General features: G+C 40.5%; 1 protein-coding gene across 1 annotated transcript in view; it reads right to left on the reverse strand.

The window, feature by feature from the left end:
- UXS1 (UDP-glucuronate decarboxylase 1) overlaps positions 1-26,578 on the reverse strand; it is a 56,587-nt gene extending 30,009 nt beyond the window's left edge. Inside the window, exons 1-6 of the mRNA XM_015849816.2 lie at positions 26,400-26,578; positions 15,539-15,566; positions 12,875-12,923; positions 10,867-10,910; positions 8,089-8,149; positions 2,957-3,137 (exon numbers count right to left, since the gene is read on the reverse strand). Coding sequence (XP_015705302.1) covers positions 2,957-3,137; positions 8,089-8,149; positions 10,867-10,910; positions 12,875-12,923; positions 15,539-15,566; positions 26,400-26,496 — 460 coding nt within the window. The 5' untranslated portion in view covers positions 26,497-26,578. The remainder of the gene's footprint in view (positions 1-2,956; positions 3,138-8,088; positions 8,150-10,866; positions 10,911-12,874; positions 12,924-15,538; positions 15,567-26,399) is intronic.
- Between the last annotated feature and the right edge of the window lie 785 nt (positions 26,579-27,363).

Consider the following 27,363-nt stretch of genomic DNA (forward strand, 5'->3'; position numbering starts at 1 on the left):
GTTTAAAAAGTATTTTTTCCCTACACAGTCAACACTAGTGAAAACTTGAAAGGAGTGTATAAACAGAAGGGAAAATGACCGCGAGTGGGGATAGTGATAGGACAACGGGAAATGGTTTTAAACTGAGACAGGAGAGGTTTAGATTAGATACTAGGAGGACGTTTTTCCACACAGAGGGTGGTAACACACTGCAGCAGGTTGCCCAAGGAGGCTGTGGATGCCCCATCCCTGGAAGCATTCAAGGCTAGGCTGGATGTGGCTCTGGGCAGCCTGGTCTGGTGGTTGGCGACATAGCAGGGGTGTTGAAACCAGATGATCTTTGAGGTGCTTTTCAACCCAGGCCATTTTATGATTCCATGGCACTCATTTCAAGTCACTGCGTAGACTGAGTACATTATTTCTACTCTTTATACCTTTAATCCACAACTTTATTTGGCAGTTTTAAACACAGTCCTGTTGCCATGAAGCAGGATGGATCACAGTAACATCAGCTCAAGCATTCACTCTCTTTCACACTCCAAATGGTATAAATCCTCACACTAAAGTTTACAGGAACACCAGCCAAAGAGCTCTAAAGAAAACATCTTGAGGAACTTGTAATATTAAAGAATGTAAAGAATGAGAGGTAGGAAGTCAAACATAGGAGAATTTCCATGCATACCTCACCCTTTAGAAAATTATTTTGTTCAACTAGAAAAACCCACATCTATTAGTTTAAACCTTGACATAAAAAAAAAAAAAAAAATCCCAGATAATTTAAGAACATACAACTCAAATACAACAAAATAAAGTTCATAGAAACTTTATTTCCAGATTTTCTATTTCTTGCCCTTCAAGCACTTCCATCCCATTAAGAAATTCAGTACTTTTGCTTTTCTCCTTGAAAAAAGTCCAGATGAAAGCTAAGTGTCCCTGTGCAGTTTCTGGTGATTACCTTCCCTAAACGTTACAGCAACAGAAATTCTACTGCACAAAGTCAGTCAGTACTGTCAGTAAACAGCCACAGGGTTAAGAAATAAAACTTGTGTTTTGACCATTTGTCACGGTCTCAGGACAATTCAGATCAAGTTAATGACTCACACAAGGTAGATTGTATTTATGCCTCACTATCAAGTTAAAAAAAGATTCATCAAGAAATTTAGTGAAAGCTACACATCCTGAGAGTATGCTCCCTTTCCATATCAAAAGCACAAACGTTCTTTCTAGATCAGAAATGAGGTCTCCTTACAAAATAAAGCCCAGATTACTCTCTCTGGAATATAAGTGTTAAACATCCCTACGTGACCTCGTTCAAAGAAGACAGCGTATAAATAGGAATTCTTTAAATACTAACCTCCTTTTCTCAGGACATCTCCCATCATCATTATTTCCATTTTTCAAACGAAAAGGACTAACCAGGACTAAAGTTAGTGCTATGGATCCATGTTGCAATAACTCCCTACCCAATCTCCTCTCCCCATCCTATTTGTTTTTCCCCTCCCCTCTTTTCCTTCCTGGACACAAAACTCTTCACTGTGCTTTTAAACTTTAACAAAACTTTACCACGTTACCACTCTCTATATTTTATTTTGTTCTCAGTACTTAGTTAATTTTGTTTTAATATTTAGCCACATCAGCTTCCATTTGTGCTGTTGGAGGTAAGAGAAGAAATTCAATAAGCTACATGCTGAAAGAGGTTACAACTTAATATCATCAGACAATAGCAAATTGGTGTCTTAATTACACAGAACATGGGACAGGTAGCAAAAGGATCACAGAATTCCTATCTCGTTTTTTTGGGTTTTTTTGTGCCTAGCAATTGGGAAACAGCTGATAATTCTCTGAAAAGTTCTCAAGTGGCAGTTACAACAAAAGTAATGGAGGAAAGATTAGGAAAGCTGACAAAGTAATGTAGCTGTAGTATAAGCTACTACCACCCAGAGCCAATTAATAAGATCTTAGTCCTATTATCCTGTCAGTGAAAACACAAGTTTGAAGTAAAGTAACAGACAGTAACTGAACCAGTGCATTATCAGAACTAAGAAGGAACACATTTGCAAAACTGATTCAGCAACATTGTCTGGAATTCATCCCAAGCAGTAGTACAGGACATGCAGTTACTATAGTCTTTCTCCAGTGAAATTTGGCCCACGAGAATAAAGCATGAGTAATAACTGAACAAAATACAGCCTCAGAGTCACTTTTTGTTTCACATTAAAAAAACAAAACCCAACAACTAGACCATACGGAAGTCTAAGGAATAGAGCAAAATTACCAAAATTCCAGCATAATAACTTTTTCCACTGATTCATTATAAACTGATATATTCCCAAAGCCTATATGTACATAAATATCTTTAAAATAGCTGTTTTACAAACTGGCATAATGGCTTGATGCTTTATGATAGTTCAGATGTTGAGTTACTCCTACATCTTTGAAGTGAAATGCTCACACCTAAACCAGGCACACTGTTTTCCATAGAAAAAAAAAAAAGTGCAAGGTAACTCAGAGAAGCGAGTTGACTTGCTCTATGCAAGAGTTCACATTCCTCTGCAAGTGGTATGCAATCCAGAGTACCAATGCCCTTAAATTAAGCTTCTTGGTTCATGCCAGATCAAGATCCAGACTCTGTCTATGTGAGCACATTCATGTACACAAGGATATGGAAAAGCAGATGGGACAGACTGATCTTCTGTCAGCCTGCCTTCTCGAAAGATCAGTAATGTGAAGGTAATATTAAACATCTCCTTTTCCCACCCAATTAGAAAGGATGAACATTCTGATTGAAAATAACTGATTTCAAAGACAAGAGTTATTAAGCTCTCAGCCCACGCTGCTCATACAAATTAGAACAGTAAACAAAGTATACAGGTAATAGATCAAGACAGAAGTCAGTACATAAACATCATTTCTTTACAAATATGCTTATCAATATAAAGCATAGCCAAGTGCAGATACTAAGGCAGTAGCTACTCACCTTCAATGTACAGGGGCTCAACGACATCATGATTTATCAGTTCAAAGTTCTCATGACCAATCCAGTGCTCCACGTTTCTTTTCCTGCCCGTAAAGAAGTTGTCCACAACTGTAACCTCATGGCCATCCATCATTAGTTTGTCAGTAAGATGAGAACCCACAAACCCTGCTCCTCCAGTTATCTGCGTTAGGACAGTTGGTATAAATTTCTTTTTCTTTTTACAGAAACACCAGACAAAGTCTACAAGCATGAAAACAGAAGAACAGTAGCTTTCAGATCCTTGCTTACCCCCAGGGGAAACAACTCCATTTCCATGTTCACTTTTTTACCCAATATTTAGGGTATCTAAAATTTTGAGAGACATATGCTTCATCACTTTCAACCTGAAAGCTCAGCTAACTATTCAAGTCAACAAAAACTCTTAGAATATATTATTTTACTTTCCTCTTTTATTTTTTCCTACAAATTGGATTGTGCCCTTTTATGATATAGCGAGATCTAAAATATACCCAAAAAGAAGAATTCTCCGCCTTCTCCATTTGAGGAATAAAAAAAAATAATGACAGAAGTCCACGTAAGTTTTGTCTAATACCAGAAATATTAAATCCAGCTTCTGTCTGGATTAAATGGAAAACACACTGGTGTCCTAAGTAATACAAATTATTTCAAATCACAGAGGTGAAAGGCCTGTCATCTGAAATAGCTGCTAAAAATCATCCCATCATTCTGCTTTCAGCCTCACACATCATTAGCTCCAACAAGCAGAAGCAAAACATTATAAATCTTCCATTCTTCTTCCATGGTAGGGGGAAAAGGAATCAAGGACGCAATTTGTTTTTCCCCTTCGTGCACTTAAATTTGTAAGAGCAAATAACATTGAAGAAAAACAAACTACTAACACAGTGTTCAAGTAGTCAGAATTACAAGTAGTAGTACTGCAAGTTGTGTGACACATCCACACACAAATATGGAAGCAATAACTTCCTCTGTGCTTTCAAGAACACATACAGATGATAAACGCTTTGAAAGAACAAAGGTAAAAGGCCAGTGTGGCATCAAGATATACTGTATGACTGAGTGATGAAATTCAAATTTTGGAAAAGCGACTCAGCTACTCATTTCCACTCTTCAGTTGCAGTGACAACTAACCAAATATAAGGACATGGTAGAGCTGTCAAGAGCAATCACAATGATGGAGTGCCATGATGACAAAGCACTGCGTGTAGAATAATACAGATGTCCGAAGTTCTTTCACTTTGTGTTAACCAAAGCCTAAATGTGTCCCCTCCCTCCTGAAAAAACCAAAACCAATAACGTCAAAAAACAAACAAACAAACAAACAAACAACAACCAACAGATGAGCACAATTTTTCTCATTTTAAAATCAGGAAAGAAACAAAGCTAACAAACCAAAAAGGAAAAAAAGCTATTGACATTACCTCTCTTCTCAAAAATACAGCTTTCAAACTCTTGTTTTCCCACACGTTGCCTTCCATACTCAAAATTCAAGACTATCAATGCCAAAGGCATTGTAAGTACCAAGTTAATAAAGGAAATATTTAGTTGGTCTACTCGATATTCTTTTGCATTTGTCAGTGCTTCCCTGCATGAGATTTGGATATGTGACTCAGTTCTTTAACAAATGTAACAGAGAAAGAGGATTGAGGAGTAGCTCTCCTTTAAAGAAAGAAAATACCTTGGGGATCCCACTATCCCACAGCAGATAGAAGAATGCTAAGAGCAAGGAAAGAAGAGCAATAACTGAGGGAGAACATCCTTTTGCAAGGTATCAGCACCTGCCAAAGGAAAAATGAATACATAGAAAATCTACTGCCATAAGCTAATCCTGACTTGGAATTCCACAATTGAAGCCTTGTTGCAAGTTCTAAGGGGTTTATCTTTTTGTGGTGATCAGGACCAACATTTCCTGTAGAGAATATGAATCTATTGGAAATCAAAAGAAGCACAGTAAGAAGGTCGAAGGAGGTGACCCTACCCCTCTACTCTGTGCTGGTGAAACCTCACCTGGAGTACTGCATCCAGATGTGGAACTGTTGGAATGTGTCCAGAAGAAGGTCACAAAAAATATTCAAAAGATGGAACACCTCTTCTATGAGCACAGGCTGAGAGAGCTGAGGCAGTTCAGCCTGGAGAAGAGAAGGTTCCAGAACACCTGATAGTGGCCTTTCAGTATCTAATAGGGAGCTACAGGAAAGAAGGGAACAGACCCTTTATCAGAATCTGTTGCAGCAGGACAAGAGAAAATAGTTTCAAACTTAAAGAAGGGAAATTTAGTTTGGATATAAGGAGAAAGCCTTTTACAGTGAGGATGGTGAGGCACTGGAACAGGTTGCTCAGAGATGTGGTGAATGCCCCGTCCCTGGAGACTTTCAAGACCAGGATGAATCAGGCTCCAAGCAACCTGATCTAGCTGTGAATACCCTTTCATTGCATAGGAGTTGGACTAGATGATCTTTAAAGGTATCTTCCAACTCTGAGGACTTTGTAATTCTATTCCTTCAGCTAAGGAATATGAAACTTCCCCGTCGCTATTTCTACTTCCAGGTTTCTTGAGAAGACAAATTCAGTGTTTGCAATCTATCTTCAGTGCAGTAAAACAACTAAAGCTATATTCTTTCCTCATCTCCCAACCAAAGTGTGCACTGTTTGCAACACCCTTCCCCATTATATGCAAGCAAAAGGGACAAAAGGAGTGAAAAAAAAGCACAAGCCAATTTTCTTAGAAAAGAAGTTCCAAGTTCTTGAACTCTGGTTTTATTATAGAACAGTATTAGCTTTATTAACATATCATTTCCATAGGTATTAGATTATGAACTACCTGGAAAAGGAGCTGAATTTCCCCTGGAAAAGTAAAGAATCGTATAAATTACTTATCATTACTTGAGGCTATGTTAAAAAAAAAGATGAATTTTTCACTGGAGCTCTCTGTATAACCTTCCTGTAATCACTTATAAAAGCAAGGTTAATATACTTCATTTCTAAAAATGACTTCCTGCAAATCACAATGACATATTAATCTCCAAAATCATATACTGTACATGACTCATTTCCATATCAGAACTGAAGCATTAGCACCTGAGGCTTAAGAAGACATTCCTTAGCAAGACCTCATTAAAAAAAATATGTACTTAATTATTTAAGAGTGCCAATATGCCCTGTAACTTCAGCATCTACTGAAAAGCACAAATATTACTAAATTTTCTGTAACAGAGGCACTTAAATACTTGTCTATTTAATAGACAGGTTCAAAATGTAATAGATTCAAAACATCTAATGTCCCATTTGGAAATTACATCAAATTATTGTGTTTCTACTGGTCTAAAATACTGAATTTAGAAAGAAATAAAAAACACCAAAAACATTTAAAAAATATACAACATACTGAGCTTGTGCCAGCCCTTTCATCCATAATACTGCATAACTCCCTCTCTTGTATAAGACAGCTTGTGGCTGGTCACTTCAGAAGACTGAGCAAATTAGGTAAAACACACACCACAGGATGAATGTTAATGGACTGAGGCTCTTTTGAATCAAAGTCCAAGATTACCTTAGCTGAGACACCAACCCTACTAGAAATTATTTGCAAACAGATATGTAGTACAAGCAAAGAACTGCTAGAATTGTTGTCTGATCATGCCAGTGTTGTGGGCATTTCCAGGTTGCAGTTGGAGTTTGTGGTCAGAGAAAAATCAGAAGTTAAAATGGTATAGGAAAGCCACCAAAGCAAGTCATGTACCAAGCTTCACTTGGCTTGCCAGTTCTCTTTGTTTACTCCTGACAAAACTTAAAGTCTACAGAAGTTCTCCACACGCTGTCATTTAACTACTCAGAAGAACATTTTTACTACATGATAACAACAAGTTAATAAATAAAACTGCCCACTTGAGCAGGAGGCTTGCAGTTTACTTTGAAGTAGTTCCCAAATGCAATATAGAAGAAATTACTATATCTCACGACTGTGATTATGACTCATTCATGCTTCTGGGCAGCTCTCCCTGTAGTAATTTAATCTCTACAAAATGCAGACATCAAAAATGTATTCATCTCCAGGCCAGCAGAAACACTCTCATTCCAGCACCTTCCATTCTCCATCCAGTACTTTCAAGTGGTGAAGTTTAAAACTCCATAACCTATTTTTCACTCAGAGGGTGGTGACGCACTGGCACAGGTTGCCCAAGGAGGCTGTGGATGCCCCATCCCTGGAGGCATTCAAGGCCAGGCTAGATGTAGCTCTAGGCAGCCTGGTCTAGTAGTTGGCAACCCCGCACAGAGCAGGGAGGCTGAAAGTAGATGATCATTGTGGTCATTTTCAACCCAGGCCATTCTACCATTCTATGATTCAATCATCAGCAGATACTGATACTTCTCTTGTAAAAACCTACTCACTTATTCTAAAAGAACCTTAGTTGATATAGTTACAGTCGCAGACACGAGCAACTAAACATTTTTCAGAGTAGGGCTCTCTGCTACCTTCCTCATGGTCCATCTCAATTTCAACAAAGAAACAGGTAGCCTACAAATGTATCTCCTTCAAGCTGTCATAAATGAATGAAATTAAACTAAACTAATGAGATTTCAATTTCCTTGTCCTGACTTAACCTTCATTTCTTTTCCAACCTGAAATGTTTGTAATACTTCAAAATTATAAACAGACAAAATAACAGGGAAATAAACACTCCTTAAGTTTAACTACACTTTCTTAACAGCACAGCAGAGCAACTTCTTTTCCAGCCTTATGGCTAGATTCCATCCAATTCAATCACACAACCTTTCTGCCATGATGTGCGTAAGAAGTTTCCCAATGTACAAGTTTAAAGCATCTGAGAACACAAAGATCATTTAGCAATGCAAGTCTATGATGTCAGAAGCAGAGTACAGTAGCTTAATCAACAAGTCAAAACTCCAAACCAGAGCCCAAGTCTAATGCCCATTTGCTGTGTCTGAGCACATCAGAGTGGGTAAGGAAGCATTAGCCCAAACTCCGTGAAGCATATATAACAAAGGTAACTTACTTTCCTCCAGTTCATAACTTCAATTAACTATATTAAACTGATCACATTCCATTGAACTCTTATTTCCCAAGTACAACCTGAGAGTAAATACAAACTTACCAGGATTCTTTTACGGTCCTTTTCTGATAAAAATTTCACTGGTGGGTATTTCTGGGTAAAACTATAGAACAAACCAAAAGAAAGAAGAAAAAAAAATACATAAGTTGGAGCTTTGCTTCTTTCAAGCTTTATAAAATGTAACATTATTCTAACAATCCCTAATTTTTGAAGTTCTAAGGCTACTTTTACTCTTTTTCTAAAGAAGAATCTAGACCAACATTTGAAATTACCTACACTTTGTCAAAGCACTGAAAAACATAAAATCCGATCTGCAAGAAGTGCTTAAACTTTTGCTTAACCAATTTTCTAGTGTGTTCACTAGAAAAGACTTAACAGAAACTTCAAACGTCTCCCATACAGGAAGACTAAAGTCAGAAGCTACGAACACTTGCCTTGTATTGCTACAGGGCTTGCTAACAGTAACCTTAACTCTTTGATTTAAGAACAAGCAATGAGAAACAGAAGCGCTTAAAGCATAACACAGACAAGTAAAGCAGCCTCCCTGTGAGAAAAGGGCAAATCCATTGATAAAAGGAAAAAAAAATAAGATACCTTGAAATTTTATGAAGCTATTTTTAAAAGTAAGTGTCAGATAATTTGATATAAAAGTCAGACTCCATTTTTAAGGTCAGGTTACATTATCCTGGCATGAAGCGACACTCCTGCCAAAGGGATTTCCCAATCATTCTCGCACCTTCTTTTAGGCCAGCAATGGCTTCAGGGCAGCCTGCAGGAGTCTGGAGCTGACTGAACGAAACACTCATCTGTGGGCAAGAACTCAAGCTTACCTTGACCAAATGCTTTAATACATTAGCCTAGTAATGCTTTTTGCTGTGCAAATTATTAATAAAATCTTTACAACTTCAGCTTGTTAAACAGCCTTCTGTCATTAGAAAAGCTAGCGTTAAGGAATTCTTGACTTTTCTGCTTCCCAAAAGCAAGAAGGTGGCTTGCTTACAGATTTTAATCAGCTCACAAGGTAAAACAAACAAACAAACAAGACAAACAAAACCAAATAACTAGTGATGTTACAGAATAAGTTTCTCAAGCAGGAACAGCCTTCAGGATGATGAATGAGTAGTTACATACCAGCACTTTATACAGTTGCAACACTTAAAAATTAGGAGCAGCAACAACTTACATGCAATTGAGCCAGTAGAAGTAAGCAGCTGCACTGCTTAACAAAACCTTAAAACAGCAAGTCTCTTTTCTGACACGAGCCCTAGCAGCCCAGAATCCCATGTTTTGTGAAAGTTAAATTATCTTTTCGGTTCTTACAGAGGTGAAATATACTTTGATTCTTTCTGCTCATTGCTAGACATTTGTAGCAAGAGACATTGATGCACTGCACACATTACTCAAAATAGAATGAGTTGTCTGATGGCTCCTGAGAGGTTACAACTAACAATTCATTGTTCATTTGGAAAAAAAAAAGTATTAATTAGAAAAAAAGATTGGACACTCTTACCACAATGGAAGAAGGAAATACCTGAACTACCAACAAGTGAAATGGAAAATATACTGGTTACCAGTTAAGGTTAAACAAATCAGTTAATAGAGTACATCAAAAATTTAACCTGAACTTACTTCTTAATAGTTTCACTATTATAATTGGTGTAGCAGTGTCATAAGAGACTATGGCAGTTGACTCAGTCTAATCTGCTTCAGCTGGCCAATAAATTGCCTAGTTTTACCTATCAACTCCATCATCTCTTACACTAAGAGATGAGCAAATCAAAACAAATTGCATGTGACATGTCAGTGAATCAACTTAAAAATAATAGTAATAGACAGAACAAAACCAGAACCCCCCAAAAACCAAACCCTGTTCATGTTTTTGCTTTTGTTGTCCTGTGTTTGGTTGCTTGTAACACCCATAAAAGTAGTAGGGAGAAGGGTCAACTGCTCACTGACAAGATACAGCTCCAAACACTGTAGGTGTCAATCATGCCTCTGACCAAGAACAATGTCATTCCACACCTTCACCAGAGGGACAGCACATAACCACCAGTACACCATATCAAACTGCCCAGGCTTACTGGCACTGCCTAGAAAAGGTTAGACTTAGCCCCTTCTAAGGCAGCATTCTCACCTAGTGACGTTACAGAGTGGACAGAAAACAGATAGGGATAAGGGAGGAAAACTCAAATTATTTTAACAAAAAAATAATAATTCATGAGTTTAAGGTGCTCCTGAAACTACTGTACAAAAGTCCTCCATGTTTAACACCTGCAGTTCATGAAAAAGTGAATTTCTATATATTAACTATTTAGCTATATTAACTAGTTTAATTCAAGCAATCACATTCCCTTACAAGTCCTAGAAAAAATGAGTCTGTTGGGCTCAAAGCACATGCACAAAGATTCACAAACAAATCATTGTGCCTTAGCTGAACCATGGTAAATTATCGCAAGCATGAGAAACATTTCCAGCTTTTTGTAGTTGAAACAGATGCAGCACGCATCTGTACTGAACTTCAATAACTGTGGTAGCTGTTCACTAGCAGTACTAATGCCTGCATATTCCTTTACAGGATCTGTGCTTTACAAGAATTCAGCACTCACAGTTACTTCAGTGAGATTCAATCAGCCTGATTATCTTCAGCATTAATGTCCTTTGGCGTTCAAGGGCCCATCCTAACTTAAATATGATAAAAATTGAAAGGTACCGAGAGCATAAGCAAAACATGAATCTCAAGCCTACAAGCTACAGAATTGACTGCTACAAAGCAGAAACCATGTTTTTAACTGATTTCCAAACTTAGAAAAGGTGACCTACCTTTTTTCTAGATCTTTGATTTTCTCCCTCAGAGGTGCAACAGCCTAAAATAAATGAGTGATATTTAAACTTTGAAGAACAGACAAGATTCACATCACAAAACATTCAGATAGTGTTACTCTGGAGCAAAAATCATGGCAAACAGTCTTTAATGAAGAATTTCAGAGAAGACACTCCTAGAAACTTGTACCTCAAACTGTTCTTTATGTCAAAAATCCTTAAATAACTTTCATTAAAGAAAAAAAAAGTATATATCAAACCATCTGATAGCATGAAAACCCTTAGCATAGCACTGAAAACAAAGCATATTCAGAGGTAAGGCAGTTGCTCAAAAGAGCATCCAAGGTTATGAGTAGCACAGTCTTGGAGATAAGAACTGCTAACATTATGATCCCTACTTGACTTAAACAGACACAAACACAGAAGCATTAGACCTAGAGCAATAGCTATCGATAGCACATCAATAAAAGGAAAGTTGATAGAAAAATATAGTACACCTACTAATGCTTCTGTTTCTATTTTCACTGCACTGAATGAAAACCATCTAGGTCAGCATCTCTTTCTTTATTACAAGAATAAAGAAAAGTTCTTTATTACAAGACCTGAATTTTTAACAGTCCTGCCAAGTTTTAACAATAGACATACCATCTACAATCATATGTAAATAGAAAGCTGTCAGAAAGTCAACACTTGAGAAGATATTCAACAGTAAGACATAATCAACTCCTATTTGTTTTCTACAAATACTGGCAGTTAGAGCCAAATAACTCAGGAAATTAAGGAATGAACTGAAATAATCTGCACATTCACGTTCAGAAGAAATATACTATTGTTATTTACTCTTCCAGCTCTGTGGAACAACAAACAGATCCCAAAAAGTCATAGTAGATCAAAGTAAATGTGTATAATCTCATACAAACACACATGAAAGTAATGGAAGCACTCACCTCGAATACATTTATGCCTGTTATTTTATTGTTATTATACAGAAGTGATCAGGTTGGACGTTAGGAAATACTGCTTCTCTGAAAGAGTGGTCAGGCAGTGGAATGGGCTGCCCAGGGAGGTGGTGGAGTCACTGACCCTGGAGGTGTTCAAGGAACGTTTGGACACTGTGTCGCAGGGAGGCTGTGGATGCCCTGTCCTTGGAGGTGTTCAAGACCAAATTGGACGGCGCCCTGGGCAACCTGATCTAGTAAAGGTGTATGTTTGGTGGCCCTGCCAGGCAGGGGGGTTGGAACTACATGATCCTTGAGGTCCCTTCCAACCCAGGTCATTCTGTGATTCTGTGTTGAGGAACATGGTTTAGTGGGAACTATTGGTGATGGGTGGATGGTTGGACTGGGTGATCCTGAGGGTCTTTCCCAACCTTGATGATTCTATGACTCCAAATCTAAAAGCATTTTGATAAAGGAGTATTTGTAAACTCCCACTGTATTTCGCAACAAACTGAGGCTGAAACTGAAATTCAGAGGTGCTGGTATAGAATTTCTGAACCACCAGCATGTTCAATACCCATATCCACTCTAGAAATTGCCACCACTTGTCCTTAAGGCATTGTTAATGCAACCTAGTCTCAGTTACCAACACATCTACATTCGTTCTTAAACAAAGCAAAACATATTTGCAAGGTTCCAAATATCTACTGAAGCACTTTGGAAAGGTGACAGAGGAAACGATCCGTGCATGTCCAATATTCGGTAACTCAAGTCAGTTCTCAAGAGGGATCTACAAAGCCACTGCAGCAAATGAGACCACCTCTACCTAATGCTACAGCTTCCCAGAAAGGCTTAGATGAAAAAAACACAACCACCAAACAACTGAGAGTCACAGATCTATGCTAGTAACTCCACAACAAAGAATAACAGTTCAAATGCTGTTACAAACAAGTGATATGCTTTGAACGGTCTCAGTGGAACACAGAGTAATTAGATAAATAATCTCTTTCAATATGAAATGAGAAAAATTGAGGCTTTAAAGGAGAACAAATTGCTATTAGAAAACTAACCTCTTCTATTTTACTGTCTACTTTCTGATCCCCATTTTCCTGAAGAGACCTGTGGGTAAGAAAAGAAAACACATAATTTATACATAAGCAATCCTTGCTCCAATGCACCTACATTATACTTTTCCTGTTGAAACAGAAGCTTTATATTATCCTAAATACTATTAGAGAAAATGAAAGTGGTTGGTTCACTCCCTACCGAAAACAGCTACAGTCTTGTCACAAAGTTTGGCAAAAGCTGAACCACACCCATGGGAAAGAAGTAATAAAATTAAAGACAACAGATTCACTTTACTAACAAAAATCAACTTAACTGTAAAAGAAGTGCCTAGTCATTGTACAGAGACAGAGGCAGTAGTAATATTGTTAAGTGTAGTTCCACTATATGAATGCTTAAGACATCTTTTTGTGGGTCCACATTTACTGCATGCTAGCAAAACATTTTATCTTAATGCCACAACTGTAATTTTAATTAAAACAACAACAGCAAAAACAACCAGCATATGTGCCTAGCTTTGAATTTTAACTTCCAAGGAACAAGGAAAAAAAACTATACTGAAACTACTCTGAAGTGATCATCTGATGGGCAATGGTGACTATCCACATATGGTACCTCTCTGAAATGATGCCAAGTTTGTACAAAGAAGAATGAAAGACGTCACGGTAACTTGTAAAAACACAGGACTGCCTAGGAGTTGGCTTCTTACATAAATCTCTGTGGACTTGTTGTGTAAAACAACTTAATTAGATGCGTTCCTTCTTAAGTGAACTTCAATAAACGTAAAATATTCTAATATTTTAACTCTTGAATCTAGTTGCATGATATTTCTTAAGTTTGTATAATTCTTTTTTCTCTTCGTCTCCCAGACTAAACCTTCTGAAAGGGGAATTATTTATCAACCCTTGAAGTACTAATTTTTTGCATACTAGAGGATTCATTGGCATCCAACTTAAAATGGAGTTCTTTCAAATAAAACAGAGCTCCTTTACTTGGGACCTGCAGTCATTACACCTAAGGAAACAGAAGGCCCTTTGTTAAGCAGATATACATATGCCACACCATTCAAAGCCGGAGCAACGATTCCCTTCATATCCTTCTGTAAAACTCCATTACTAAGGCCAGTTCAGTTATGCTTACTGAGGCAAAAATCTCAATGAGTAGATTAATTTTGTCATATCAGAGTGCAGTACGTTTCAAGGCTGCAACACATAGACTCTGAATCATCTTCTTACAAAGAATTGCATTTTTTTAAAATAGTAATAGTAAAGTGAAAACACTCCAGTTAACATAGTAAGAATTTAGTATAAGGAAACATTATTAAGAAATTTGCGTGAATGCTTCAAATGTTTTCCCAAAAGGGTCCACAAAGAAACAACTCCAACCACTGTTTATTCAAAAACACTGGAGCACTGACAACACCAGCACTCTACAGTTTAGTTTCTAATGAGCCTTTCCTCCTAACAATGCTATGGATTAAGAATCAATCTCAGATGTTCAGAAACAGTTTTCCACCAATAGCTCTGTAAGGGTCTCCCCAATTAAGAGACTTGATGCAGACAATTTCTAAGGATAGCTTATAAGGGAATCAACGTGCTGGATCCCATGACCCCCCTATCCTCCTCAAACACCTGAGATCTTGTCCTTCCTTTAGAAGTGCTTAGCTGTGCACCTAACAGCTGCTGAACTTTCATAGTTGGATGATCATGAGTTAACAAATAATATAAATGATAACTGCCTGCAAGCCGTTGCAGCTCAGCAGCTGCTGCAGTAACAGCTGAACGCTTCTAGAAACTGTGGGAAACAGCAATAAGGGTAAAGTGGACAGCTTGGGACAATAACACATCCCATGGTAAGCTATTCTGGGTAAACCAAAGCCCACAGAAAATTCACTGATTTTCTTACCTTGCTTCAAACTTCCTTCATTCCATGCCAGCAGACATGGTAAATGAATAACTAAGTCCTTGAACAATGAGGTGAAACATTCTGTCCCCTATCCACAAAGATTTTGCTGTAGGGAACAGTGTCCTCCTATTCTCATCACCTTCTTTTCCAGCCACAACTTCCTTGTGAAATTCCCATGTGATGCTCACGTGTAAGCAGCAGTACTGTGAAATATGCATTGTTTGCATTTATACGTTATGCCAAGGGCATAAATTATGGGGGAGACAACACAGGATGTTTTGCTTTACGGTACTTAAACTCCAGATTCTCTCCCAACTAACTATGGGGTAGCAGGGGGTTAAAGTCCTCAAAACCCCATCTCCAATTCTAGGTACAGAAGCGTAACTATGACAAGCAGATGATCTGCTACTTTTCAGTGCTTCAGCCTGCATTGCCACTAAGATATGGGTCAAATTTGTGATGAAGGACAGAAGAATTTCAGCCTGTGTGCTAGGCTCCTCTAAGCAACTTGCCTTATACCATGTCCCAGAATAAAAGATGCATAAGGGAACGTGCTGAAGTGCAGAAGACCCTGGGTGAGAATTACAGCAGAAACACACCGCTCTGTGACTGAACACACTGTATTTAAAAGATGGTATCAGCTGCTTAGCAACCATTCAGCAACAGCATAAGCCACTCTTCTGTTTTCTTCCTACTTGACATACAGTGATAAATGTAACAATTTTATTTCAGATAAGGGTATTTAATACAAATACATACATTACCTCATATTGACGAAGTTTCCCCAGACAGCTGGAAAATAAGAAGGAGAACATTAGAGTCATGTAACAACAGTATGAGGTAATTTTTTCATACCATCATCAGAAGGAACTTAAAACAATGATAGGTATATTCATCACATGATCTAATTAAGTCACACACATGGCAGATACCTATGCAAAACAAGTAATTTCTTGTACTTTTTGGTATGGAGAACAGTTCTAAGGAATACAACAGTATAAAATAATATAGCAAACAGGTATCAGCTCTTTGTGTTCATGTGCCAAATCTATTCTTTACCTGAAAACGTATCTGAAACTACTGAGAGTTTAAGCACAAAGACTATTTCTTTCAGCTAGGACACAGAACGTAGCTGAAAGTCAAAAAGAGACACTATAAAGCAGGCTACAGAACAGAGCTGACAACTTCACACTGTCAACACAAATAAGGTTAACACGGGACAGTTACATAAGGAACTTCGCAACAATAGGAAACACAAAATATAGGCTGAATACCTTCAATAAATCATTCCACAATTGGTCTTAAAGAGATAAGGCTCAGTCTGAGCACCCAAATTCCTCTGGGCCTGAAGAAGTAGTAGCCTGTATGCAGTTATGGTATTATTATGCATATAGAAAGTTTCTCAGGCAACCTCAGCTTTGGCAAGCAGCCCTTCAGGCCTTAAGTGGCAGCTGAATTAAGTACTTTGTGTGCATTCAGGCCTTGCAGATACATTCTCACAAGCATTATTTACTGCTCTCAAGCAGTCAGTAAGGTCTTACAGAGATGAGAACAGCAAATTGCAACTGCAGACACAGGCAACAGAAGGAACGAAACATACACAAGAATGCAGTAATGCAGTTACTGTTCCACCCTCCAGGGGATGGCAAAGCCACTGAACTGTGTTAAACTACCGAGTGCTGCCGAGTAATACAAATGAATCCATGACAAATCATCAGACTAAAGGAGGGCACTACAACATCTGCAACGGTATCATAAAACCTCAGTCTTTGGGGTAGGAGAGAGGTAGAGCTTCACATTTGGACAGATGATCAATAAGATCCAGCTGAACTAAGAAACACCGTGGATTTTTCATTAATTAGATTCCCAGTGGGGAAAAGAGATAGAGCATTGAGCACTAAAGTTACATCCCATTTATTTGCCATCTGGCTAGGATTTCAGAATTATCTGTGATAATATTAGTGGAAAAGGGTTTATCTTTTTTCTTTCTTTTCCGTGAATGACTATTATTTGATAACTACAGGTACACAACTCTCAAGCTATAGATCACTCAGATATACACTCGTTTGATTTTCTAGGCTGCTGAAACTCATACACACAATGCATGGTTCTGTTTGTGCAATGGCAGGAAACATCTGGGCTTGCTCGGTGAAGCAGGAATTGACACAAAACAAGTCGCCAGCTGCAGCACCACCACCCAGCCAGTTTTGTTGCAACAAAGACAGTGAAGCTATGCTGCATACAAAAAAAACCAACCATTTGCTAAAGCCAAAAAAGCCAATGGCATACTGGGGTGTATTAAAAAGAGCGTGTCCAGCAGGTCGTAGGAGGTGATCTTCCCCCTCTACTCTGCCCTGGTGAGGCCTCATCTGGAATATTGTGTCCAGTTCTGGGCTCCCCAGAACAAAAAAGACAGGGATCTCTTGGAAAGAGTCCAGCGGAGAGTCACAAAGATGGTGAAGGGCCTGGAGCATCTCCCCTGTGAGGAGAGACTTAGGGAACTGGGTCTGTTTAGCCTTGAGAAAAGAAGGCTGAGAGGGGACTTAATCCAGGTTTATAAATACCTGAGGTGTGGGAGCCATAGTGGTGAGGCTGGTCTCTTTTCAGTAGTGCGTGGGGACAGGACTAGGGGTAACGGGATGAAAGTACAGCATAGGAAGTTCCACACGAATGTGCGGAAGAACTTCTTTACAGTGAGGGTGACGGAGCACTGGAACAGGCTGCCCAGGGAGGTGGTGGAGTCTCCTTCTCTGGAGATATTCAAGACCCGCCTGGATGCCTACCTGTGTGACGTGGTGTAGGGAACCTGCTTTGGCAGGGGGGTTGGACTCGATGATCTCTAGAGGTTCCTTCCAACCCCTACAATTCTGTGATTCTGTGTGAAAGTCAAAACTTGTAAACAGAGAAGTACTTATCAGGATAACAGTCCTATGCCAACACTCAGACCTTAGACATTTAACACTCTTCCTTCACAGCTGCTCACAGTGCATATGCTGAAGTACTTTGCATTTATCCATCTAGAGAGCACACACAGCCTTCCCGCCATCTACAGGAACTGTTAAAGTGAAGAATTCATCATTAACTGGACTAGACCGACAGGTGCACGACTTGCAACCAAACAACTAAAACACTCATTACAAGGGAAAAGAGACAGAAGTTCTGCTCATCCTCTCATAAGATCATTTTTAAACCTCACCCAATGACTCATTAATATGTGGCCATTAGTGAAGAGATAGGAGTATTTGTATTGCCCAGAGATACGGGGAAAACAGGTTTAATAGCCTGCAGGAGAAAAGGTAGAGCCAAAATGGGACTACACCTGATCTGTGATGGTTTTCCCCCACTGTTTCCCTTCCATAAAGTAACAGTCACTTTTACTGCAAGAGTTTTCAAAGGATTCATTTCAAGTACCTCTAAGATTGAGAATACATCAGAGTCGCAAATCACTCCCACAAATATTATACTTTAAAGAAGAATGCCATGACTCGATGAAGTGATAAAGAGCCATTGTTTCAGGGAAAATAAAAGGGGATTTGTTTTTTAAAGCCTTGATCGCAGCACTGCTATTAAAGAGGCTGGCTGAATTTAAACACTAAACATTAATTACCCCCGGGTCCCCTCCCCCTATTTTGTTTTCCTCCTGCCCCAAGGAGATAAAGCTACGACTATATGGGAAGCATAATCTCATACAACTGTTGCTGATCTCCAAGTCTACTTGAAATTACTTTAAAAAGAAAAAAGGACAATCATGAATGAGTAAAAGAAAGGCTGCCTTCCTACCTCATACATGCATATTCCTATAAATTTAACACTTTGTTTAGTCTTCCTAGATAAGTCCATTTCTGAAATTACATTGGATGCAGAGCAGTGCAATGATTGAGCTATTTTCCACCAAAGGAACAATTTCAAGAGCAATTCTTCGGATGCATTATGCAGGCAGGATTGGTTTGATTTGAAAGACAAAACCTATTAAATCAAAGTACAAAGAAGTTCAATAGAAACCCCAAGCTATTTGTTCTTCAGCATCCACTATTAAATGCACATTTCCCTACCTAACTCAGTCAGACTTTTGGCTCTGACCAGTTGTACTTCACAGCAGGCAAGAGTCGTTCATTTAGATCCTGAAAACATAGGAATGGGATGAATATTTTGCTTGGAGTGCTCTTTTGGTCTGCCAACTGCAGTATATATACATATATACATATATATGTATATGTATCTCCTATGAGGAGAGACTAAGTGAACTGGGTCTGTTTAGCCTTGAGAAAAGAAGGCTGAGAGGGGACTTGATCCAGGTTTATAAATACCTGAAATGTGGGAGCCATAGTGGTGAGGCTGGTCTCTTTTCAGTAGTGCATGGGGACAGGACTAGGGGTAATGGGATGAAAGTACAGCATAGGAAGTTCCACACGAATGTGCACAAGAACTTCCTTACAGTGAGGGTGACGGAGCACTGGAACAGGCTGCCCAGGGAGGTGGTGGAGTCTCCTTCTCTGGAGATATTCAAGACCCGCCTGGACGCCTACCTGTGTGACGTGGTGTAGGGAGCCTGCTTTGGCAGGGGGGTTGGACTCAATGATCTCTAGAGGTCCCTTCCAACCCCTACAATTCTGCGATATATATATATATATATATATATAACATGCTGTACAGCCTTTTTACAGAACACACCTTACTACCTTTGCATGTCTTAATTAGCTCATCCTCAATTGGCTGGGGAACCAATAGAGTAACACAGCCACAATCTAAAGGTAGGAAAAAAGAAAATCTCAAAGGAAATCTGTGCCTTTAACCCCAAGATGATCCCTACTCTACGGGATTAAGAATATGACGCTAATATCAAGTTGTCATCTATCACAAGGGAACTACAGTAATTAACTTTGAACCTCAAATGATTAGAGATAATTTCAGACATTTCAGACTGCTTCAGACAATTACATCAGTTTCAGCACCATGTGCATTTTAAAATTAATGTTTCAATAAACAGGATCCTAATGCTCACAGAAGATTCAACTGCATTCTGAGCAACAACAACTGCATTCTGAGCAACAACAAATGCAGTTCCTTTAAAACCATTTTCCTTCACAATGATTGTATTGTTTGTATTTCCAAGGTACTTAAAGAAACTTTTATGTGAACTTGTGCCCAAGCAGATTTAGTTCAAAACACGGGATTTTTTTTCCCCTGTACTGCCCTTCTTACGTCCTCTATTCCTCAGATTAGGAGAGAACAAAAACACTGTCTGTTACAAAGAGATTCTGCTGTAAGAAGAAACAGCACGAAGGAACACTCTGAATTGATATACAGTTGTTACCTGAACTTCTAGGACAAAATCTTAACCTTTGAAGGCTCAAAGCAAATTGCTTCAGCCAAACCTATTTCAGAGAGATGCGAGGATGTTAAAAAAACAGGATTTACGTCCTTATTTCCCTCTTTCTTAAATCAGGCTCTCCATGGTTACACAGCAGCACTGGTTTCTTGGTTCAAAACAAGATTTTTCTTTGCAGACGAAAACTTGACACAATGTGAGCATGACTGTAGTCAAAAGTTACACAAAAATCACCTACGCTGTTAATGTAGGCCCCCATCCAACTCCCACTGGAGTTGGTGAACAGAACTCAGCTCACCTGAACAAGGGGTGGATTTGGGATCTCATACCTTTGCACAGGAGTTTTCTTATCAAATAACTTCTGTTTATAGCATGATGGATCCCTGATTGTTTCTCAGATTGGCACGAGCTCAAAAAAGATATTGTGGGCTCTAAAAGCAAACAGCTACAGGAAAGGGGAGGGAAGAAAAAGCAACTGCTTGGGAATCTTGAAGTAACTCTTAATGGAGGAAACATGCAAAATTTAACATTGCATCTCAGTACAGACTGGAGACATGACAGTCCTGCAGCCAAGCGAAAGCTGCTCTTCTGAATGTGAAGAATAAGTAGTACATTAGGCCTTAATGATATAGGATATATAGTCCTTGGAGGTGCTCAAGGCCAGGTTGGACGGGGCCCTGGGCAACCTGATCTAGTAAATGTGTATGTTTGGTGGCCCTGCCAGGCAGGGGGTTGGAACTACATGATCCTTGAGGTCCCTTCCAACCCGGGTCATTCTGTGATTCTGAGGTGCACAACATCAGGCTGGATGGAGCCCTGGGCAGCCTGAGCTGGTGGAGAGCAGCCCTGCAGGTGGTTGGACCTCACTGATCTAAAGATCCTGCCCCAAAAAGAGAACCTTCAGATTTCCCGTCATGGGAAGTAACCTGGACATCGGTATACACTGGGTTTGTTATTGTTATTTTTAAATGAGGCTTCAAGATGGTTAACATCCATGTATGCCATTCCACAGCTATTCATCTTCCAGCAGAGGAAAAGCAGTTGCCAGAATGCAGTTGCCAGTTTTCATGCCTTCTTTTAGAATGGAATACTCTGCCAAACTGTTACACTCTTACAGCTGTCAGATACACCATCAAACAGTTGCGCTTTTTTTTCTTTACGAGAGTTAATTGGGCGTCATACTGGATGGGAACCCAGCTATTATTTCATATTTATTGCTTACAACATTTCAGTCCACAGCATCACTTAAAGGCTGAACAGAGTTCTTCATTTCATTGCTGGGAAATTCTTTTCGGGTCTTTCCCCTCCCCAGCCCCCCCTCCCAGTTCTTTGTTCAGTATTTCTACTCTATCCTGTATCTTATCTCCAGCATATCATTTTCATCTATCCTGTGTTTTGCCACAAGCAAAGTAATGCTATCTGATCGTTCGCAACCACAAACATAAACACCTGGTACTCACAGCAACTACATAACATCAGAATGCATTTGGTTTTCATCCCAGTGAACTCATCACAATTTGGAAGTTCCAATCAGGGTCTTCCATTTTCATCACTCTCTACACTTCAGTGTACCTGGACATCATGGAACTTCCCAGATCTGAAGTTAATGCCTCAGAACAACAAGTAGGAATTCTCTGGGAGCCAACAGAAGGACTTTCACCTTTACCTAATTGAAGTATGGTGCAATAATTACGCTTTGAATAAGGTGAGAATTATTTTGCCGATATGAAATCTAAGCGATCTAAATTACTAACACCTTTGTGAACCCTTTTCACCTTGTGAAAGAACTGAAAATCCTTATGTCTTCCTTCAAACATCAGCTACCGCCTGAAGAAAACCCCTCCTTACAAAATGAATTTTATCTTCTGTTAGACCTGATCTACACTATTGAAATGCACAAAATTTGCTGAGAAACAGTTTCTCCTTTTGCTTTAATACAACACTGTTTTGCTTTTGTTTTTACCTTGCAAAGAAAATGAAAGCATAAAGGGGTTGCTTTCTTCCTCAGAGAGGTGCAGATTTAGGAATGTGTTTTATCAGCCTGAAATATGCCTAAATAAATGCAATTCCAACACATTCACTATAAATACACGCAAAGGTATTCAATACATTTCAGAAACTTGGAAGGCAGTTTCAAGCAACCGAAACATCTACTTTCCTCTCTAAATATCTGCAAATAAAGCTCGTTTTCCTTCTTGAAGGCTGACTGACCAAAGTATAGTTTTAACTGGTGGTTTTTGACTTCTGGTCTCTTAACTCTAAGGAAGGAGAGTTAAGGATCACTGTGTCAACTCACCTGATGGGGTCTGGCAAAAGGTAACTGGGTTAATTCTTAGATAACTTCATCACTAACATTACAATTCAGCTGCAACAGATCATAAATCAAACACAAGTCATTCAGAAGCTGTAAAACTGTCATGCAGAAAGGTAAAGGTAAAAGGATTTATAGCGGATGAGGAAAGGGTTCGAGTTTGTTTGTTTTGTTAAAATGAGAACTTAAAGATAGCATCCAAACATCACTTCCCCCCCCGCCCCCCCGACACGGTCCACAGAATGGAGGGAACATTCTTCAAAAAGCTCAGAGAGGCAGAGAATATTCCACACTCCAGACAACAACGATACACACTTTATGTACCGCAGAACCTGAGCAGTCATGTGAGACAGCAAGATTCAGATCAGAGATAGGGATTAAGTAAAGGGTCATGACTCAAGTCGAACTACTGAACGCTGCAGATTACTATTTACTGCTATGATTTGCTCAGTTACAGTATTGGCTATTGTAGCATGCTGCAAGGCTGGTGAAAAACAGCTCTCTTCTTCCCATGACATTTAACAAACCACTTTAAGTAAGCTGACACAGACAACCCTACATCTCTCCCCCAAGGGTCCAAGGACTTGAAGTTGAGAACCAGCAGTTCAAACTCTGCTTTGGCCAGCTAACCTTCAAGAAAGAAGGGCAATATAAATGACAGGGGAACATCGCTCCACTGTAGAAATGCAGAGAGGGAAGTAGATGAAAGCTCTAAGAGTGCCTGCTCTGGAGTAGAACAATGATAGCACCACCTCCTGCGCAAACCACAGTAATGATGAATCTTAAGTGGAGATATGAGCTACACAGCAATGTCTAGTTCAAAGCCAGCAAGCAAATGTTTAAGGTTTGGTTTTTGATTTGTTTTTTTTTGTTTTGCTAGAGAATCTATAGCGTGTTGGTGCTTAAAGCAGGCAAACCTGATGTCACATCAGACCACTCCTGAATCATCCTTGGCCTGTCAATCCTGCTGTCTCATAAAACAAACAGGGGATGAAGAACTGTTCCTGCTGCTCTCAAAAGCAGTGCCAAATGACATCCACACAGCTAGCTTGAATCAGTAAGACAAGCCCAATTTCACAGCTCCCTTTCTACTATCAAAAGTGAAATTACAAGCTTATCAGAATAAAAAATTAAGTACCCTTCAATCCTTATTTCAAACACACAAGGTGCAAGAGGCTCGTAAGATTTAAGCCTAGAAGCTTGCCCATGCCTTGTTATTCTGAGAGGAGACACGACATTCTTCCTACCTGATGGAAACCTGATGAAAAAATGCCTAACATTATAAAACAAGGGCTAGAAATCACTGAAATGATTAGACTTTTTTTCAGTACCTTTTTAATTGGTTGCTTGTTTATGACCTGTCTACATTTCTCTTGTAATGGACAACAAAAATCAATGAAATCCATTTCACTGGCAGTTCTAATCACCTCACGTTCTTAAGCTGCTCTTTCACAATGGCTCCAAGATGATGCAAGGGCAGCCTGTCACTGAAAGGATTTATTCTGGTCCACCTCCACACTCTGCCCCTCTTCTTTCATTGACATAGCAGGACACAGGGAAATGGTTTTAAGTTGAAAGAGGGAAGATTTAGGTTGGATGTTAGGGGGAAGTTCTTCACTAGGAGAGTGGTTAGGCCCTGGAACAGGCTGCCCAGGGAGGTTGTGGATGCCCCGTCCTTGGAGGTGTTCAAGGCCAGGTTGGACGGGGCCCTGGGCAACCTGATCTAGTAAATGTGTATGTTTGGTGGCCCTGCCAGGCAGGGGGGTTGGAACTACATGATCCTTGAGGTCCCTTCCAACCCGGGTCATTCTGTGATTCTGTGACACTATCACACCCGCAGCATCTTGCAGGGGAGCAAATCAGAGCAAACATGTAACGCACCTCGGTCATGGCTCCCCATTATACCTAGTGCACTGCAGCCACGTAGTGAGCAATGAAAGTGAGCTAACTAAGCTAATTCTGGGAACAAACACCTACTGAGAGATCTGGACAGTTCACTAGCCACAGTATCACCAGATTAAAGCATACAATGATTTCTGACATTAATATAAAGTAGATTTAGAAAAATGAGACACGAAATAAGGAAGAGACAGAGATTGAAAGTAAAGGCTCTTCTTACTTTAAGTGGTACTAGGGAAATCAGTGAAGGCTGTAAGAATCCAAGGTATCTTAAATCTGATTAACCTGATTGCACACCTCACATCACAGTGATACTTCAATCAAATTCAGCAAGGCTCCTTAGATAAGACCCAAATGATAGAACCAGCAAAGCTCTGCCAAACACTAAAAGCACAGCTCCCCACCTCCCCACTGCACCACCTCCTCAGCTGGGCCAAAACAACTGACTGAATACCCTGACTTCTCACTGGGTGATCTTACACCAGACCTCCTTTAACTGGTGTATGGGACAGAAGCTTAAGTCCTTGTATGTGGAGGCCTGGTAGGAAAGCGGAGATGTAGAACAGGGATGCCTAAGCCAGCCTAGCCAGCCAACATTTGTGTGCTGTAAATCTACCAGGACAGCCACACAAGGACTCTTGACAACGAGAGGGCTGAGGGTTTGTCAGCAGCCTGTGATAAGCTCTTCCTCTGCTTTAATGACTCCAGAAGAGAAGTTCTTCAGACATTTTTAACTAATATAAATTCAAAGGAAGAAGCTTTCTATGAAATAAAACATTCTCCCATGGTTTCACATGCAAACTCACCAAATGATGTTAACAAAGAAAATCATATCTCCTAGTTCATAAAAAAAATCCCTCAAAGTCCACACATTTCCAAGTATTCCATTCTCTGAAGCAACGTGCTCCAACTCTGGTTCCCCATACACTAGACACTAAATAGAAACTCATTGGAAAAAGGCTGCACAGCCTGAAAACACTTAGTCATTTGGAGAGCACTTGAAAAAGAAGGAATGTAAGAATTGCCAGCACATACACCTACACCAGCAGCTCGGTTTTCTCCAATTCCATGCTATTTTAGTCTTGCAATATCTGACAACGCACAGAGCACGGCGATGATTCAGTAATATTGCAAGTAGTACACCATCAGGATAGGGGGATGGAATCATCATTACTTCCACAGAAGAGATAATGAAAAATAGTCTCTCTACAATCTATTACATCAGTGGCATCTGCCAAAATAACATACTACTTGGAAACACCAGAATAATAAGTAATGGTTCTGCTACCCTACTACTGAAGAGATGGAGTAGTACAGCAACTGGACATGGCAGATCTGCATACCATACCCCCACCAGATATCAACCTAACCCCTTTTGAAGTCCCTTTTAACCCAAATCATTCTGTGATTCTATTAAACTGTCCTAACAGTGAGAGCAAGCATATGATTTCAGCAGTCTCAACAGTGACTAAATAATGAGACCGTGCAGACACCGTAACATGTGGCAGCAAAGGGAATTCCTATCTCGCAGTTCTGGTGTAGGAAACACCATCTTTCCTCCAACATGCCCAAGCTCATATATACCTCTGAACCCTTCCAAATGCAAAGGGAGGATCCCTAGCAGCCCTCGCACACACCCATCTCCAAGGCGAGCTCACCTACATAGACTCTGCAGCATCGAGAGCATCTAGCGATGCTGACAGGGCTTCCACGATCCCGCCTGGTGACGTGCAGGCCACACAAAACCCACACCAGCCTGAAACAAGAGCAGACTAACGCTAAATAAACCTGATGTGTCAAGGGGACGGGAAAGGGGAGACGGTTCACAGCACAGCACGGCTAAATCTCAGGGTCTATCTGACTCATGCCTGTAACCCACGCCGTAAACATTGCAGTCAGCGGTTTATTCTGAGATCTCCGTGAGTACTTTCTGTACCTCTGGGCACAACCCCGAGCCCCGTCCCACTGGCACGGCCACCCCGCGGAGAGCGGCCCGCTCGCCCCGAGCCGCCCCACCGGGCCCGAGGAAGTTTCCTCGGGGCGGCGAGAGGGGAAACCCAACGGAGCCCCCTCCCCGCTCACTCACAGGCGACGTAGGCGATGCAGGCGAGCCCCACAAGCAGCTTCATCCTCCTGCGGTTGATGGCGGTCAGCAGGCGCAGCAGCGGCCCCTTGCTCACCATGCCCAGGGCACGCAGCGCCGGGCACACCACCCGCAGCTCCCCCCGCCCGGCTGCCCGGGAACCGCTCACGCAGGCGCAACGGCGTCCGCCCTCCCCTTCCTTCCCCCGCTCTGGTTGTAGCTCGGCGGCCGAAGCGGCGGAGGCGCCGCCTGGCAGCGCGCATGCGGTGGGCGGGGAGTGGAGTGGAGTGGAGCTCTGAAGTGGCGGCCCTCAGGCGTCCCTTCGCTCTTGTGTTTAAATCTTGTGTTGTCTTAAAGTCCCCCCCGGCCCAAACATATGAGGAGGCTCAGAGAAGGCCGTAACACTCTCTATAGAGACCTGAGAGGAAGTAGTTTTGAAGTGGGGGTCGGCCTCTTCTTAGGTTACACCTATAGGATGGGAGGGAATGGCCTCAAATTGCAAAATAGAGATTTTGGAAAGGGTCCAGAGGAGGGCCACGAAGATGATCAGGGGGCTGGAGCACCTCCCCTATGAGGACAGGATGAGGGAGTTGGGTTTGTTCAGCCTGGAGAAGAGAAGGTTGCGGGGTGACCTCATTGCAGCCTTTCAATACCTGAAGGGAACTTACACCCAGGAGGGGAGTAAACTCTTTGAAAGGGCTGACAATAGCAGGACTAGGGAAAATGGTTTTAAGTTGAAAGAGGGAAGATTTAAGATGGATGTTAGGGGGAAGTTCTTCACTAGGAGAGTGGTGAGGCCCTGGAACAGGCTGCCCAGGGAGGTTGTGGATGCCCCGTCCTTGGAGGTGTTCAAGACCAGGTTGGATGGGGCCCTGGGCAACCTGATCTAGTAAATGTGTATGTTTGGTGGCCCTGCCAGGCAGGGGGGTTGGAACTACATGATCCTTGAGGTCCCTTCCAACCTGGG

The sequence above is a fragment of the Coturnix japonica genome, chromosome 1 (genome assembly GCF_001577835.2).
Source record: "Coturnix japonica isolate 7356 chromosome 1, Coturnix japonica 2.1, whole genome shotgun sequence".
In the NCBI taxonomy this organism is placed as follows: Eukaryota; Metazoa; Chordata; class Aves; order Galliformes; family Phasianidae; genus Coturnix; species Coturnix japonica.